The sequence below is a fragment of the Semicossyphus pulcher genome, unplaced genomic scaffold (genome assembly GCF_022749685.1).
Source record: "Semicossyphus pulcher isolate SPU_LCO1_2020_fin unplaced genomic scaffold, fSemPul1.0.p SCAF_22, whole genome shotgun sequence".
NCBI classification, from domain to species: Eukaryota; Metazoa; Chordata; class Actinopteri; order Labriformes; family Labridae; genus Semicossyphus; species Semicossyphus pulcher.
Window position 1 is genome coordinate 11,804,177 of NW_027211696.1, and position 18,358 is coordinate 11,822,534.

The window sequence follows — 18,358 nt, forward strand, 5'->3', positions numbered from 1 at the left end:
CTCTTGTACCAATACTGAGAGCTATATCGGCCTCTAATACTGATACTGCGACTTATATCGGCCTCTTATACCGATACTGAGAGTTATATCGGCCTCTAGTACCGATACTGAGGGTTATATCGGCTTCTTGTACCAATACTGACAATTATATCAGCCTCTTATACCAATACTGAGAGCTATATCGGCCTCTAATACTGATACTGACAATTATATCAGCCTCTTATACCAATACTGAAAGTGATATCAGCCTCTTATATGATACTGAGAGTGATATCTGCCTCTAATACGATACTGATATTGTTATTGGCCGATACCACGTTAAATGGCAGAGAGGGTCCCTTTGAAACATTGGGGTGATTTCATTTTAAGGCCGACACTACCTGTTTGATTGAACTCAGAGGGAAGACACGAGACCTCTAAATATTTATCCAGAGACAAATCAGTTTACATACCATTGGTCTGACCACTCAAGTATCCCCATCACACAAACATAATGTAGTAGTCAAGCAGAAACTTCCCTGGAGTCCAAAATGTGCCCTTGCTGAGACCCAGCCAACTTGATACATGTGGGAGCAAGTGTTGTGGACGGGGGTCAGAGCTATGTGACATGTCAAATACCTTTCCCCTCAATAAGGCAGTTATGTAAGCATCTCAGCTTCCTGTCCTGTCCCTCTCTCTGGCCTGAGACTTTGCCTGTTTGTGCATTTCCTCCGGAGGATCTCAAGCTGCAGACTCTCACACACGGACACAAAAAAGGAAATAGAAGGGTTGGAATTCTCTGTATTTCAAACAACATCCACCACGTAGAAAAGGTATGCAGCTTATTGTTTGGACGTGCCGAATTCCTGAGTCCCCTGCTTTTTGTCACGTACCTTTTTGAGTCAGCAGATCATATAAGACTGTATGTCCTGTTGGGATGTGAACAATGCATGCATGGGTCAATTAAATGTCAGTTACAAGGTTGTGTTTGTTCATTGTGCATTATATATCATTCGCTGTCTTTCACAGCTCACATACAAACCCATTAACCACCACAAGCTGCTACTTTATCATCTTTTCTTTACATGACAGCTTTGTTAGGAGTTAATGGAGAGTGCATCTCCTGGACAATATATAAAGTGTAACAGGCAACATTGCATGTCCACTCGTCCTACATGGTGTCTTCTCGTGGTGTTATTGCAGCTGCCATTTCCCATATAATGGCTGATCAATCATGGCGTCATGAAAAATGGGCTTCATCATCTGCTGTGCAGTTCAGGTCGTTACGTGAACTCCCCCAGGCTTTGATCCCATTACTAAAATACATACACTGCCCATTGGTCTGTTACAAAGTTGTTACCTTCTACTCAACAGAAAAAAACCAATGGTGTCAAATTTAGTTGTGGTTTATCAGGGGGTTACTGGGCTTTTTAGCCAAAGGATAAAAACTACATTCCAGTGCGCATTCAAAATAATATTTACAAGCAGCAGATTTCACCCTAATGTCATTGAACCAAACATTCTCCAGACCTTCTGCCTTAATGTACAGTCGGTGAAAATCCCACACAGAGGGGAGGCATCCCTGTCAGAGAGTCCAATGCCCCCTTTTACTGACCTGATCATTCCCACATCAGCTCCCTGGTTCAGCTCTGGCAGACCAGACTCCCAACAAATGCACTGCAAGATACCTTAGGAAACCTGCTCAGTGATCTTTACCTAATGCACAAAGCCACATGTAGTCAGATTTAGGGATCGACCGATTATCAGCCGGGCCGATTATCGGCATTGGCCTTTAAAAAAAAAAATATATATATATATTTTTTTTTTTTTTTTATCCGACGGTCGATAAGAGTGCAGAGTGCTCACACACACGGCGGAGAGGGGAAAAAGTTAATTTCTTTAAATTTGATTTAACTTTGTTTTATTTACTTTATAAAACTTCAGGATGTTATTTATTTGTTTATTTACATTTTCAGTTAACTTTATAAGAGATGCTGCTGACCCTGGGAACTCCCTGCGCTTTTAGTTTGTTTGTTTAATAAACATACGCTTAAAGGCATTTAAACAAAGTTAAGTGTTGGAGTTTGTATTATTCAAAATTTTGACGCCAATATTTTCACTTTTACTGCAAATGAATATCGGCTCCAAATATCGGTTATCGGCCTCCTTGACTACTAATAATCGGTATTGGTATCGGCCCTGAAAAAACCATATTGGTCTATCTCTAGTCAGAATTACCAACCTCTGAACATTTCAGCGCTCTGTGAGAGAGTAAAAATATGTTGCTTGAGCTCTGAAATTGCATTTTAAATTCATTCGACAGTCAGTCGTTTCCATTCCAGCACCTTCTCACAAGCGTTCGCATGAAGGGAGTTTGAGTTGTCAGCAATCTGTTTGAGCAGAAAATCCCCCAAGTTTTCAACACCCAACACCTGCCAATACAGAAAACTGGAGCTGCTCCTTCAAAAGAGAGCTTTCAATCAGGCTAGTCCAACAATATCCCGTCAGGGTTCATCCAGGCCCTCTGCCTTAATTCTGACTAGTTTTCCAAATATCTTAGCAACCTCTGCCAAGGACATTTTCTCAGACTCCAAAACGTTCCTCCTCTTTCTCCACAATAAAGAATGTGTCCTCTGGGTTTTCTGCCTCAAACTGCTTCTTACACCTTCCAACTATTTCCCCAGTCAATGTCAACATCTCCCCACCTCTGCAAAGACACAATGAGCAATGTCTTGCTTCCACCTTCTGGGAATGAGTGGTTTTCCAGAACATGACTGGAAAACATCTAATCTAAAAATCATCCTACATTGCCTCTATTATCTGCTCCTAAATCTAGCTTATGCTTTAGCTCACAGAGGCAGCAGTCTATAAGGCCTGCGAATAACTTTTAGTGCATGCTAACTTTTAGAGCTTCAACCAAGTCTAGCTGCCTTTTGGATTAAGCTTAGAATTACCATGACTTGGGGGATTGAGAACCTTCACCGACAACTTTTAGAGTAAGGTGTACCAATTAGGTTTCAGGTGGTCTCTTATTTAAGCATTGAACCTTATAAGTTCAATGTAACATTCGTCTGTATAGCCAGTAAAGTGAACTAGATGAAGTACAGCCATGCTAGCAGACATGTGATATGTGACTATACTCAAACAGCCGTAACTTGAGCTGAATGCTAACGCCAACATGCTAGCATGCTGAAGTGACAATGCTAACATACTGAAGTTTAGCAAATGTCATGTTTGTCCTAATCACTGTAATAGTTTAGCGTATTAGCATGCTAACATTAAGGATATTTAACTTGGTTATCTTTAGTTATGTAGGGGTTTAGCAGCTGATTTGACACTAGTTGAAAATGAATGGATCCCCAAAGTTAACACAAATTATTAGACTAATGTGTACAAATAATTTAGTGCCTATCCACACATGTCTAATAGAGTTATATGGAAATAATCAAGCTTTATCATAATTCGGGAACTATGAATATATGGACATGTCATGGCAGCCCATCCTATAGTTGCTTCTTGCTTGTCCACCTCCTGGTGGTGCTGAATGAAAAGTCAAGGTATCACCAAGGGCAGAAGGATTTATTCTCTGGGGACCATCAATGTCTTCAAAATGTCATGGCAATCTTTCTAATAGTTATCAAGATATATCTTGGTTATAATGGTGGACCAAGTCCAATAAACAGACTTTGCCATCCACAGAGCCAAGCCAAAGAATACACCTTCAATTGTGTACCTTTAATTTGAACCTCCTATTCAAAATATCTCTCTCATATCAAGCTGTAAATGCTTTATAATTTCAGAGTCTGAGCCTCAGCACTGAGCTGCAAATAAACAATGTCAACCACAAACATCCTCCAGATCCTTCCGGGCGAAAGTATCACTAATGAAGCCTCACTGTTTCAATATTATGTGTTGTATGATTGGAGGAAAGTCTTCAGTTATTGGATTGTGGGTTTAGAATATTAAGAAATGTAATACTTGCTGATTTAATGACCTTATATAATATGAAAAATGTTCCCTAAAAATCGTATTAAGGAAAATCTATAAGAAACCTGAATTATAGCAAAACAAATATTCACATCCTCTCTGATATCTGGAACTGAACCCATTTGTGTTGCTTTTGTAACGTAATTCTCGCCCTATGCTGCCAGGAATTTCACATCCACTTTATGTGTCTGTCTGAGATGGCCCTCTCCCCGCCGTGTATCGCTGAGGGGTCATAAATTCATATTTCAAGAGAACAACAAAATGGGATGTGAGTCTAGGAGGCCCCATATGAGAAATGTCAACAGCAGCAGATTGCCTGGCCACAACTCCTGCAGGAGGCCATACGTCGCTGTGTCACAGACAGCAGGTTATTGACTATACACACGCGCACTGGGAAAACATGCGTGCGCGTAAACATGTCTGCACACACACAGAAGGGGAGACAGAGAGAGGAAGAGAGAAGTTCAGTTTATGACCTTTTTGAGAATGTCAGGAGAAAGGACAGCGAGACATCCAACAGGCTCCAAACACACACACGAGTGAAGATAGTCGACACTTTTGGATGCCGAACAGAATCATGCGTCTTTTTACCACAGAATCATCCATTATATCAATTTACTGCTTCCCTCTTAATGCATTGATACTGTTGCCTTATTCCTCCTGGATTTATGATGCATTCAAAGCCTCGTGGGCACTATATCCCCCCCCCTGCTAATTAAATCAATATATCAAAGCATATAGTGTTGAAACAGAGAGCTGCTTCTTTATATCCTGTGTGTCAGATTAATTTGATCAGACCTGTGTATGGATTAAATATATAAATAGTCTAGCTATGACAGGGGAGTAGATGTAGGAGGTGGTGTTTGGGTGGAGAACTAATTTTATTATCTGAAGCTTTTTAATTTATCACAGCTGGGTGGGGGTTTCTGCCTGGGCCTCTTGGAGTTCAATAAAATATGTATGATATGTATTTTAAGTGTTTATATTATTTATTTTTGTACATATTTTTTTCTTTTTTACTGTATCATCTATTTTTTCTTTTAAACAGTGATGCTGGTGATGTCTATATTATAAACGTAATGCCACTATGCCTTTTACTTTGACATCTGCTCCGTGTTTACCACATATAGGACATATAAGGTCCCTTTCACACTGGTCATAAAACCAGCTAACACCTGCTAACACCCGTTTTACTGCTTAGTGGGAAAGGTTACAATTGGCATTCAGACCCGGGTCAAATGACTCTGCAGTAGACCCGGGTAATTATCGCCTCGGCGTTGATCGGCATTGATGGGAACACAAAACCCTGGTCGACACGCTAATCTCCGGCCGCTGAAGTTGAAGTTCTGGCCGCAGCGAATTTGGTCTTTGTTTTGTGCAAGATGCAGCAACACTGGCAATGCAGCGAGGTGAGAGAGCTTCTTCTGATCCGAGGGGAAGTTTGTTGTTCGCCCCTGTTCCCGGCGAGTTTGTGACGTCAGACGGTGACGCAACAGAAAAGAGACTGAAAGGAGTATACTCCACTGGCAATGGGAAAAGAGACAGTCGGCATTTATTAGTGGTATTAGTTAGCTTAAAGCTCCTATGAGGAACTTTCGGGTTGTGTTGATTTTGGCGCCCCCTGTGGACAAAGCCGTACCTCTTATCTCTTTGCTTATTTTGTCCTGTACATGCTTAAGTGGTGGTTTTCTCATACTGCTTTCTTTAACAGTTATATGTATCACTCACTTAAAATTTTTGCCCTGGAAAATGTAAACAAAGGCAGCGTGCAGTTAATCGCTTTGTCTGACGCCTGACCCCCCGCCAGCAGTTTCAGGCATTAAAAATAATTATATAGAAATAATCATTCTTGTCGCTGATGGTCTGGTTTGCGTTTGTAGCTCATATAGAGTAAACAGAATTAATTTCAGTCTGTTTCATAACCAGCGAAAAACTCCTCACAGGAGATTTAATTCCAATTGCATGCAGTTTAACAGTTGTCCTCCTGTTTAATCTCTTTGAAAATATTTAAGTTTACTGTATCTTCTATTTCTTCCTATTTATAACCTGTTTTTTATATAATCTTATACTTTTTATGTCCTGTCCTAATGCCCTTTATGTCCTTAGTACAACACTTTAAACAACCTTGCAGTTAAATACAAATAAACTGACCCTCCTTGATTGTACCTTCATCTCTTAAATATGAGAAAATGTAACATGCCTGCACACTAACGATGTATAAACCAACAAGTTTGTGCTCGTTACTCCTCTGCATGTTAACTGAAAAACATATGATAAATAGGTTGCCAAAGATGTACAATTCTACTGTTGCTTCTGTTTGGAGCCGGCCTTAAAATAGACCTCTGAATGAAGCTGTTGAAGCCCGTTGTGGGATTTAAATAGTCCGCAAGCCTTCAGACAATCCATAAACACCATTATAATGCGTGCGTTGTAGAGCCACAGACGACATGACATTATAAAAAGATGGATTATAGTAGTTTAGAAAACCCTGTGAAGAAAACGTGATTACAGTATAGTTAAAGCTGCACCAGAAGACATTGAACCTTTGTTTATATAAAGGGGAGCGCACATATAAACACACATACAGCCCATGGCAGCAGCAGAAGTTATCCATGACTAATGAGACGTGGGGGCCTGTTTGAAAAGCAGCTCCGTGCATCGTGACAGTGAAATGTCAGCACCACAGATTAATACGCTTTCTCAGTGACTCTGCTGGGGCTGCTTTGACCCTAAACACCGATGCCTAGAGGGAAGTTCTGCAAGCCTGCTGCGTTTATTACCGCCGACCAACAAGTGGACGAATTGTTTGGGTTATTAACGGGCCTCCTTTTATTTAATTCATCCATCCATCATCCTATCATCAACTTAAGGTGCTTAAAATCTGCTTATCCTGAACAGTACAGTTCTCTGTTGTCTTATAACGGCACGTCTGTCGTCGCCCGCCAATTGCGATCCTTCACTCATTACTGCTTAATAAGAAGGCAACAGTACAGGTAAGGTTAGCGAGCACATTCCTCGACTGATCATATAATAACAGATTGAATTCTATTTTCTAATTTGGCTGAATAAGAATGTTTTCCTGCTAAGATTCCTCCTCTGCATGTCTGATTTACTCCCACCCTGCCTCGCCTACACACTCTTATTTACATTGTCATTATCATAAATCAATCACACGAGTCACATTGTGTAAATGAAACATTCACCTCTCTGACATGTGACTCATAAGTCACCGCAGAGGTCACCCAGGCGGCTACCTGAGGTTACCCATCAGGCATCTGTGACACAGTCAGTTGCAGGATGATGACACAGCATTAATCACGGACGCACTTCATCAACAAAATAAAGTGATGAAAAGCAAATTTACATGCGAAGCTCGTTAAAGGCTGTCACTGATGAGATTGATGCGAGTTGCTAAGTAATAACAGAAACAGCTGGGGAGAACAGCGAGGAATCAAAGACTTATTTCAAAAGTTATTCTGGTTTAGCTCAGAGGTTGAATCGCGTGTCCCATATACAGAGGCTACAGTCCTTGATTCAGCAGCCCGGGTTCGACGCCCACCCTCGGCCCTTTGCCGCGTGTCATCCCCACTCTCGCTCTTCCCGTTTCCCACACTGTTTCCTGTCCTCTCTCTGACAAAAAAGGCATAAAAGGCCAAAATACATATATATGTATATAAGTTTAAAAAAAAACCCAAAAAGTGTTTTTCTTTTTGGGGCCCGGGACCCCTCACTGAGGAGAACATTTTCCAAGGACCCCCTCATAATCACAACACCGATTAAGCACATGCTTACAACCATTTGCACTCTTAGATGCCATTGGAACTATTTGCATCGTAAAACTTCAAATCAACCTAAATACTTCAGACCTGTTTCATTGTAATAAACTGAAAAACATTTCAATTTGAGTCATGTTACACTCACCGACCACTTCATTAGGTACACCTGAAAAATCGAATGTAATCCAACACACCAGCTCAGCCAGAAGGTTTGCTTCTATGTTGCCTGTAACATAAAGGCTTGTTTCTAAGCCGTCACAGAGGTGTTAATTCAATGATGATTCAGCATCAAGGTCATAACTGGTGATGGGGCTGTACTGAGCTGCATTGTATTCAAAGGTGTTTCTAATATACTCTGGCCCCCTCATGTACGTAAACAGGGAGGACAAAACATGAGAGACACATCTCAATATAATGTAGTTGAAAGTACAAACTTCTGACTCTCAACAAAACAAAAGTCAACTAATCTAAACTTCATTAAAGCAGAATCCATGGCAGTGCTGTCGTTTTGAACTGCATTCGATTTTTCAGGTGTACCTAATGAAGTGGCCGGTGAGTGTATATATATTATACAAGAAATTAAAATGATGCTGCAACGCTCTACAAAGTACTCAGTACTCATATTCCGTTTTTTTTAATGCAAAAACCAGATTTAAGCATTTTTAAATAAACAATTCTACTTTCTACTTTTAAAACAAAGACCAAAACAAAAACCCTGAAATGAGGCTGCTCTGTTATTTATTCATGGATATTAGAACTCAGAATTCATAAAGACTCCCATTATATTTAAATGTGTGTACTGTGTGTAATGAAAATGCATTAAAATGATGGATTTTATGCCTTTAAGCTTGTACTTAAGCGTACTTATTAGCAAATTACTCAAAAGGAAGACACACAGGCTGGATTTGAGGATTTCCTGATTCCTGTAATGACCTTAAACGCCACATGGTGGCACTATCAGCCTTATTAAGACAAGGGATCTGAGGCTTTCCCTGCTCCGTACTGCACTACAATACTAAGTCATCTCACACTTGGAATAAGGAAATGCCTTGACAGTTAACTCTTTAAACCATCTGAATCCGAATATGATCGTGTGTGTGGTTAGGTATGTAATACAGACTCTGTAAGCAGCATTTATGCTCGAGGCCGTCCACCTGCTACGGGCAACACGATCCCGAGGTCTTCTCGTGAATGGAGGGATGCTGGCCTCAGGGGATACGCTGGGAAATATTCCCATAATTCAGCAGTGGCGACTTGCTTTGGCCTGACCAGCTACCGACCAAAGAAACAGAGAGGAAAAGAGAGAGAGAGAGAGAGAGAGAGGGGAAGGAAAAGACCGAGCCTGGGGCAGAGAGACAGAGAGAGACATACAGAACTCGTACTGGAGCCAAAGCCTGGTGTTTATTAGAGCTTTGGGAAAGAGAAGCACACTGTTTCTCCATCACAAACACAGCGGGGAGTGTTTCCTGTGTCGTTTAATAGGAGCGGGGTGATTAATCACAGTTGGGCCGCGGGGAGTGACATTTAGCTACAGGTATTCCTGCTACTTAGTCTGCGCCATTCTGTCTAAAACCATAACTCTGCTTTCCGACTATCGCAGTCTGAAAAGGCACATCCTCTGTGCTCCGAGTACACCACGCAGCTGTATGCAGATCATAGCTGACATTCTTGGGAGGATTCAGCGACATCAGATAAAACTGCAACGTAATCCTGAGCGGCAGGATGTTCTGATATGTATTCCAGATATATGGACGGAGAGAAATCCAGGTTTTATTCTGTCAGCGCCGCCTGTGTGTGAGAGATACCCTTAAGAAGCTGCTTTCTCGGTGATCCCTCAGGAGGTAGCAGAATTTAGAGGAGTTTGCAGGTACATCAAATATGTCTGTATAGGAAATATGTTCTGTCATAATCCTGAAGCAAATCATAACATTTACTCAAATATTATACAAAATACATTTAATGCCAAAAGCACAAATTTTGACAGATGCATTTTATTCCCTTCAGCTCAGACCCATGTGTGCTCGCACATGTTGTAACGTGTCAGCGTGATGGAAGACAACGTCACCGGTGCTTGTAGTTTAAGTTTGGGGGCGAGCAGAACAAAGGCCCCATTGTGTCTGCACCTGAGTGTCTCTGTCAGACAGTTAAAAATAAAGGCCATGATTCTAGTCTAAATATTATTAGCCATGTGGTGAATCTGCTTCAGAATCCCCACCCCTCTCTTCCTCAGCGTCTCTCTCTGTCAGTTTAGCACACAGATGTTGACACAGCCAGTGAAGGAGACAGAGGCAGAAGAGAACAGGAAAAGAAAGAAGAACAGAAAAAGCATCAGAGCGTGCACAAGGAGTGGCAGAGAACTATTTTGCAAATGTTCTTTTTTTGTTCAAGGCACTGAGCGATGAAGTAAAACTTTCCATTAAAAGCTTAAAGCTACTAAATGTCTTGAAATTGTGGCAAAACGTAGTTTAAAAAAACAGCTAATTTTTCGGTTGAGACCATTTCTCAGAACTGTGTAGGTGTGTCAGATCCTGTTTGATCATCACTGACCTGGCGCCGTGTCAAAATCAGTGTCTTGCAGCCCTAACAGTGTTTTTTTGTCATGTGATTGAAATTTAAAAGAAGTAGAAACCCAGCCAACAGTAAATATTCATTTCAGAGGGTCACTGAACAGTGAGTTTCTAAATACTTGATATTTGTCATCGTTAGCAGTTAGCATACACCTGCAAGTCTGTGAAGTTTCTCAGTCATCCAGGTCATGGTAATTTGAAGCTTAATCAAAAAAGCAAGCTAGTTGAAGTTCTTCAAGATGAGCTGAAACGTCTTCAAGATCTTCAACCAAGTCCAGCTGCCTTCTGGATTAAGCTTTGAACATACACCTGCCACGTTAGCTGAACGCCCCCATTTGTTCCCAAGCTATGAATTCAATGCTTATGATGGCCACAGCCACACATGGGTAACAACACCTTCCCCTACGCTCACCTCATTAGCTTTCAAACAAAACCTGTTCAGCTACTATTTTCAGTCAACCGCACAAACATTTTATACTCTTAGCTGGATTTGGTACTAGTTTTGTAGTTTACTACTTTGTTTAAATTAAGCACGTCCATCTTGGGCACTTCCTGGTTGGAGCAAAAAGGCGTGGCCAAAGAGTAAACACTCTTATGCTGGAGCCAACTCGTCGGAAGTGACCAAATGCTTTGATGTCTTTGTTGTCTGTTGTTCTGGTCACACTTGAGCTCTCATCAGCTGAAGTACGGTTATATTAAGGTAACCTCTTTTATAGACCTAGGTATAATTTCGGTTTGTACATTTGGTGTTCTTTTTCGGGTAAAATAAAAACCCTGTTGTCTCACTGCTTGGTCCCTAACAGTGTCTGCTTTGTAGCGTTAGCCAGTGCTGTATTATTACGCAACCTAACTCCCTCCTATGATACCAAAACCCCGCTGCCATGAATAGGCAACCCCGGGGTCAACACTTAACACCTGAGGCCGTCCGCAGTCAGTCACGGCTGTTAGTAATCCCTGCAGGACTATGCTAACGCTGGATGCTAACTCTGGGTGTAAACAGCCAAACAGCTAACCTATGACCATTCTTATTAGGATTGCTTGGACATGGAATATAGATATTTGAGCATAACTACACACAAGTCAAACCCAGTATTAGAAAAGGCTTAAATGAAAATATTAGCTAATGTTTAAGACTTTCCATAGGAAGAAGGCAACTGTGGATTTGTGTGTTAATCTGAGAGCAGAATCTTCCTGACCTGACACTGCTCGTGTTCAGACCTCCCCACCATCCTCCCAAGACAACGAACATCTCTGTACAACTCTGACTTCCACTCTCCCCACCCCCGCCCCCCATCACTTCCCGTCTGTCTGCCTGCCAGCGACTGTCCATGTTGTATTCAAACTGCAGGGCTCCATTTAGACCAGTGGAATAAATGTGTTGTGTTTTCCCCTCATTTGCTCTCTGCCTCTCTGAGACCTCTTTATTTGCTGTCTCATAACAAGAAATGTTCTTGTTTTCCATCGGTATGAGGGCGCAGTGGATGCTGCAGAACGAGGAAAACAGTTTGGTAGTGTTAGTGGTACTTTAATGTAGGACAAAACTGCAAGTCTGTTGAGTTGTGATGTGTTTTAACAACCAGAGCGGCCTCTGCAGTGAACATGCGGGCAGTCACTGATCTAATCCCCATGTTTTGGCCTGTGTGAGTAACTTTACAGCATCTGAGACACAGTCATAACAAACCCAGCCTTTGATAGTTTGAAGAAGGAAGTTTACTACGGACACTGTGGCCAGTGGAGTGAAGTGAGAGTCTGCTGTGTTTGTAACCTAGTTAACAAAAACTACACAACAGTACATAAATTATTTTGACATATATGGAAATCTACTTCTTTACTTTGTTTCAGAGCTACATGAGAATATTGTCACCACTTGACTATTTTATTAACGATATATTTACATTTGTAAAATGTAAAGCTAGAGCCTGCAGCTCGTTAGCTTTGCTTAGCATTGTGACTAAAAACAAGGGTTTTATGGGTATTAAACATAAAAAGAATTCTCATTGGTTTGTGTACACATGGAACAATGAGACAGAATACGTTAACTGAAACTGTTGCGATGCTGTATTTCGCTCCCTTTGGACAGCGCCAGGCTTCTCTTCTTTTCAGTATTTATGCTAAATTAAGCTAACCAACCGCTAGCTGCATCTTCATATTCCTCCCTCAGATATAGAGTTGTGTCAATATTATTATCTACCTCTGGAAAAGAAACAGAATAATAGAATTCCCCAAAATGTCAAATCATTTATTTTTGGTGAAAAAATCTTTGTGTATTTTGTGCTACTGGCTGACTTGCTCTGGTGTAGCTTAAGGTGGCTAATGATGGCTAATCGTAACAAACTTTAGCAAGATATTCAGTTCACTGAATTTAAGAATCCTCTTTATTTCTGCCACTGTGTTACACTATGATTAAAGGGCCAGTTCGCAGATTTTTAACCTCAGTCCTATCATGCTATTAAAAAAGAAATGCAATTTCGCTCTGTGTCTTTGGAGGACGCTATCCGCTTCTCGAACGGGCCCTTGAAAACCTCCGCCAGACTACGTAAACTCGTCGTATTCCAGATTCTGTACCGCTCTGAGCAATTGCCTCCAGCGATCAATGTCCCTGACTGGAAAACAGTTGTATTTCCCTCCATGGGCCGTTCCTTTCAGAGGGAGGGGCGCAATGCATGCTGGGTGTTGTAGGAATGTAGAATGGGCGAAACCACGAGCTGTTTGTACAACTTTCTCCACAGCTATGGCGCCAATTTAAAATATTATTGCTTCTATAGATTACAGAGAACACCAGCTTTGACTGAGAGTGGCTTTTTACAGGGGAAAACTGCTCCTTTAAGCAATAACCATTATCTCATAAGTAGAACTTGTGGCCTCAGTGTTTTTTTTCTTAAGAAAGAGTCTTTATCCTTCATTGTGTTCGTTTTTTTTATAAGGGTTGTTTTTTTTCTAGAAAGGAAGGAAAACAATGCCAACCAATTTAGGACAAAACAAAACAAAATTCTTACATAGACAGTTATGAAAGCCTCATCAGTCAATAATGACCTTGCTTTCAAGAAGGAGAGAAAAACAGAATCTGAAGGTGAAGTCATTAATTATTGCGGACAGCTTACCTCTATCTCCCCTGAATGTTGAACTTGAACACACCACAAACATTTCAGGACACAAGCTATTAGGATTAGAACATCTAACCTTTTTAATTCTTTAATGCTTAACAACACATTACCTCTCACAATCCTAAAGGATAAACCGCCTCTGCTGCTGCTCTGTGTTGAGTGATTTTATTTGAACTACATTATTGTACTATTGTTGAAAACAATAACTGAAAATGCCTCATTTGCCACCATATTCATATGTAAAGATTTACTAAATAGTATAACATCACCTGAGTCCTCAAGGTCACCCCGCACATTATTCCACATCAAACATGTGAATACACCCAAAGTGTTTTTCCCAGCAGTCCTTGGAAACAGCACCTGGTTTTATGTGGAAATTATGCTGCGACTGTTATTGCAGATAGACAAAATTGAGTCACCCAATTTCACATGTCTTCTCGCCTCATAATCCAGCCTGGTCCCATGTGGAAAAAATATATAAAAAGCTGTTTGTAGTGGTGGAGCCTGGAAAACACCAAGTCTCATTGAAGCAGAGAGAAATTGAAAATCCGTCACACGCCACAAACTGTTATGTGTAACAATATGCCTCAACAATGTGATCGTTTTAGTGTGCCACACAAACAGCATACAACTGTAGTGTTGCACCTGGAGAAGGGGAACTGAGACCGAAAGAGGCACAGTGACTCTCGGGGACTGGGAGACTTTAGCCGACGGTCTAATTAAACCAGTGCATCTTATAAAATGTGTTTTTTTAGTACCAAGGTTGTTGTTTATAAAATTAGAAAATGATGGTGCAGCGATGTGTTGTTCCTCTTTTTGAATACCAAAAATAATTTGCACTGGTTAGGCGTACAACAGCTGTAAGTGATGGTGCATGTGGGATTTTGTGCCTCTCACAGTTTCACTTCTCTAGCAGATTGACCTCAGCTTTGTGCCTATTGTATGGTGGTTAAAAACACACTGTTCTAAAAAAAGGTTTAATATTTGTGTTTTGGGTATTTTCCAGCATGGAAATAAAAAGAGAACTGAAAATATTTTATTTATGTTTTACACATTTCCCAGACAAATGACCTTTCAAATCAAATCAGCTGTATTCAGCCATGAATTCAACAGAGTTTGAATGCCATATGTTTGGATGATGTCATTTATTTTATGGTGTTATAGCACGTTTCCAATGAATGACATGTTGCAGGTTTGCGTGTTTTACCAACATGTAGGGATGCACGATTTTATCGGCTGATATTTTTTGGCTGATATTTTCCGCCCATTAAACATCGCTTTAATTATGCCTAAATGCTCGATGATTCCCTAAAAACCTTGACGTAATGCTACAACATTAACTCGGCGCGAGTGTGCACCACACCTCTTCTATCAAGCGCGGAGAGGGGTGCAAGATGTCTGTTTTTCAAAGTTTCCGAAACGGACAGCGAGGTGATTTAATTTGATGTATTTGTTCTGTGCAATAGGTAAAATGTGCTCTTGTTGTGGCTATTGTCAGGATTGTCTCAGGAGAGCTTCATCCAAGCCTGTCTAAGTTGTGTTAATATTACAGTTTTATTTGAAAGAAAATGTTACATACAAATTTATGCACTTTCTACATAACCTGAGTTTAAGTACTTTTCTTATCTTGCCCAGTGAATGAATTGAAATGAAAGAATTTTAAAAAGCACTGTATTATGTTATTTCTGCATCTGCCAGTGGGCCACTACAATAAGAGTAGGCTTGATTTCAATTCCACTACAGGGGAGACTTGATCTCTGCAATTAGGTGGAATAAAAATGTGCCAAATATATCGGTATCGAAATCGGCAATCGGCAAAAAGGGTTGAAAAATATCGGCAATGATCGGATATCGGCAAAAAATCCAGTATCGTGCATCCCTACCAGCCTGACTTGTCAAACTCACACATGATCACTCAGTGAAAGACAATAATATTGCATTTCCTACTAAATGAGTGCTGAAACATCAAAATGTATTCCAACATATCAAAGGCACAGCAAGGTATGAAAAAATAGTGCTTAAACCAAACAGTTGTATTGTTTCTCTTTTAAAACAACCACCATCAAACAAGAGAACTATTTAGCACAAGTTCAGAGGTTGACTTTGTTTCATTTTCATGTAAATATGAAACGGTTGCAGCCAAAAGTAGCAACTAAAAATGAGTACAATTTTCTCAGCAGGGAACTGCTAATCCTCATCTGATGGGGAAAATATAAGACAACTAGCAAGGTCATCAGCATCCAGAAAACAAACACACCATTAACAGTGTTTGAACCCGTGACACACCTGGACTTTACATCTGTCAGCTCTGGACAGCTGCCCAAATCACTCATTTAATTTTGGCTCGGTCTGGCCAGCCTTTAATTGACCTTTCACTGATGAATGTGTTGATGAACTTGCTCCATTATCTGCCGGGTCACATTGTTTCAGAATTGATGTGTCCAATGGGAGCGAAAAAGATGTGAGAAATTGTCTTAAAACTGGAGTTGGAGTTGATGCACAAGGGACAAGAGCAAGATAAATACAAATTCAAGTCCTTGCTGCACACTTCCTGTTTGTCTTTACAGGGTTTTACTGAATAAGGATCAACTGGTGTTGATGCACTCTGCTACTGTGTCTTTTACCAGCTGTCTCTGTTTCCCCAGAGTGTATGTGTGTTTTAAATATCTATTCCATACACTCACATTCCTGGCATCGCTCCGCCTGGGAAAATACCCCATGATTCCTTTGTGTTGTTTTCAGCCATGTTTCCATACAGTCTGTTGGCGTCTGTGCATGTGTTCGCCTTCGTGTGTGTGTGTGTGTGTGTGTGTGCGTGTGTGTGTGGTTAGTGGTTTAGTTATTTTTCAGAAGCTTGGCTCAGAAGCCGACTTAAAGGAATAGTTTGACATTTTAGCAAGCAAGCTTTTTCAATTTGTTGCTGACAGTTAGATGAGATAATACCACTCTTACGTTTGCTAAATATAGCTACTGCCAGCAGATGATTAGCTTAGCTTAGCATTAAAAAAAGTCAAATTTGGGTAAAAATGAATTTGAAAAAAACTACTCTTATATTTGTTTGTAAGATATTTAACTATAGCTAGCAGCATGTTAGCTTAGTTTAGCATAAAGACTGGAAACCACATTTATGTTCCTGTAAAACTAATACTTGATGTTTTCACATTTTGGTTATAGTAAGGATTTTAACACGTTCGTTCCATACGCTTGAGAGTTAGTGATAAACACATTTTTAAACTTTGGATAGATCCAGGCTAGCGACTGTATTTCCCCCTGCTTTCAATCCTTAACTAACCTAACCACTTGCTGGCTAAAGCTTCATATATATTGTGCAGAGAGTGGCATCAATCGTTTCTTCTACCTCTTGCTGAGAAAGTGAATGAGCATTTTCCCAAAAAAATTATTCTGCAAAGAGAAATTAAAAGGTTTGTGTAGCACAGACGGTACATTTCAACTTCAGCAAAAGGAGCAAAAGTGTCTTTCAAAGACATTTTCCTGTGAAATTTTCCCCTCTCAGAGTAGAGCCACCTGAGCATATAGTGCACCAACAGCTTACATAACCTTTTTTGTTCAACAATGTGCATTTCTGGCTGTACCACCACTTTTACTGCACATCTCATCCCATTTTAAACAACACATACTAGGTCTTTATCTTTTCTTTTCTTTAGTAAACAAAATGTTGCTTTCGTTGCTTTCGTCTTACCTGGAATGACCTCGAAGAGAAATTTACCCCCATCGTCGCCACTGGTTGGATGCTCTGAAACTTTGTTTCCTGGTAAGAATATGGTTCCCTGTGGAATAAAGACAGAAACAAACACATCAATCAATCAACCTTTAGTTATACTCGAGAGATCAGTGAGGGGCAACCCTCATTTACAATATCGAGTTAATTAAAGAAACAATAATAAAGACAAACAACAAAGCATTGAAGAACCATACAAGTGCGCATGACAGTTTGTTAAAAAGGGGACAATGTTGTTGATATAAATAGTAAATAAAACCGGACCTAAAATTGAGCCTTGTGGAACACCTTTCGTTACTGTTACTGCTCCCCAGTTTAACTGCTTGTTCTCGCTCTAATAGATAACTCTTGAACCACCTGTATACATTATTATCAAAACCAATGTTATAACATTTTGCACTAAATGCTGATTCTTTTAATAAGTAACATGTTAAGTTGTCTTAGAAATGTGAAGTAAGGAAATACCTTTTTTGATTTAACAGTATGTAGAGTGAATCTTTTATGGTTTTACAACAAAAAAGATCAAAGATTTTCTTTCTTTTACACAATGGTACATGTTTGATGTTTAATGTTCACTGTTTTGTTAGAATTGCACCTGTTTTAAGATCAAACAACCTGCATTTACTTTATGCATTTGATCTTTTTAATGTACCCGACCCTTTGATCTTCAACTTTCCTTTACCTCTCTAGCTCTTCCCTCGCAACAGCAGTACTTCTGAGCTCAGCAGCACACCTCTTACTATCTTTATCACAGGACAAATATGTTCAAAACACTGACATGTTTGTCAAAGGATTCTGCCCTGTCATGTGTATGTCTGCCAGCAGAGAAGGGCGTGTCTATACTGTAGGTCCCCAGGGTCTTGACAGCATGATGGAGCTGAGCTGTTACAAGATGTGGCAAAGTGGCAGCATTAGAGAGGATCACCATCTCTCCGGTTCATCTCTGTCCACAATGATACATCATCTGTGTGACACTTAAGGCCGGAGATTCTCTGCTTTAAATAGCAGGAGATTCAGCATCAGCTTTTTCCAGAGTCAACCTCTCAACAACCTGACTGTCCAGACTTACTGCCTGTTAGAAAGGCTGCGAGGGATCTATGTATGTTGTCCTTACAGAGCGTCATGACAGAGTAACACTCGTAAGAGGTACAAATACCAGTGGTAATAACGGTCAGATCGATCAATATCGGATATCGGCCAACACGC

The 18,358-nt window shown here is 40.4% G+C and overlaps 1 protein-coding gene across 1 annotated transcript in view; it reads right to left on the reverse strand.

The window, feature by feature from the left end:
- The window catches only part of arhgap24 (Rho GTPase activating protein 24), an 83,657-nt gene that overhangs the window by 34,796 nt on the left and 30,503 nt on the right, over positions 1-18,358 (reverse strand). The window contains exon 3 of the mRNA XM_069673504.1: positions 17,114-17,201. Coding sequence (XP_069529605.1) covers positions 17,114-17,201 — 88 coding nt within the window. The remainder of the gene's footprint in view (positions 1-17,113; positions 17,202-18,358) is intronic.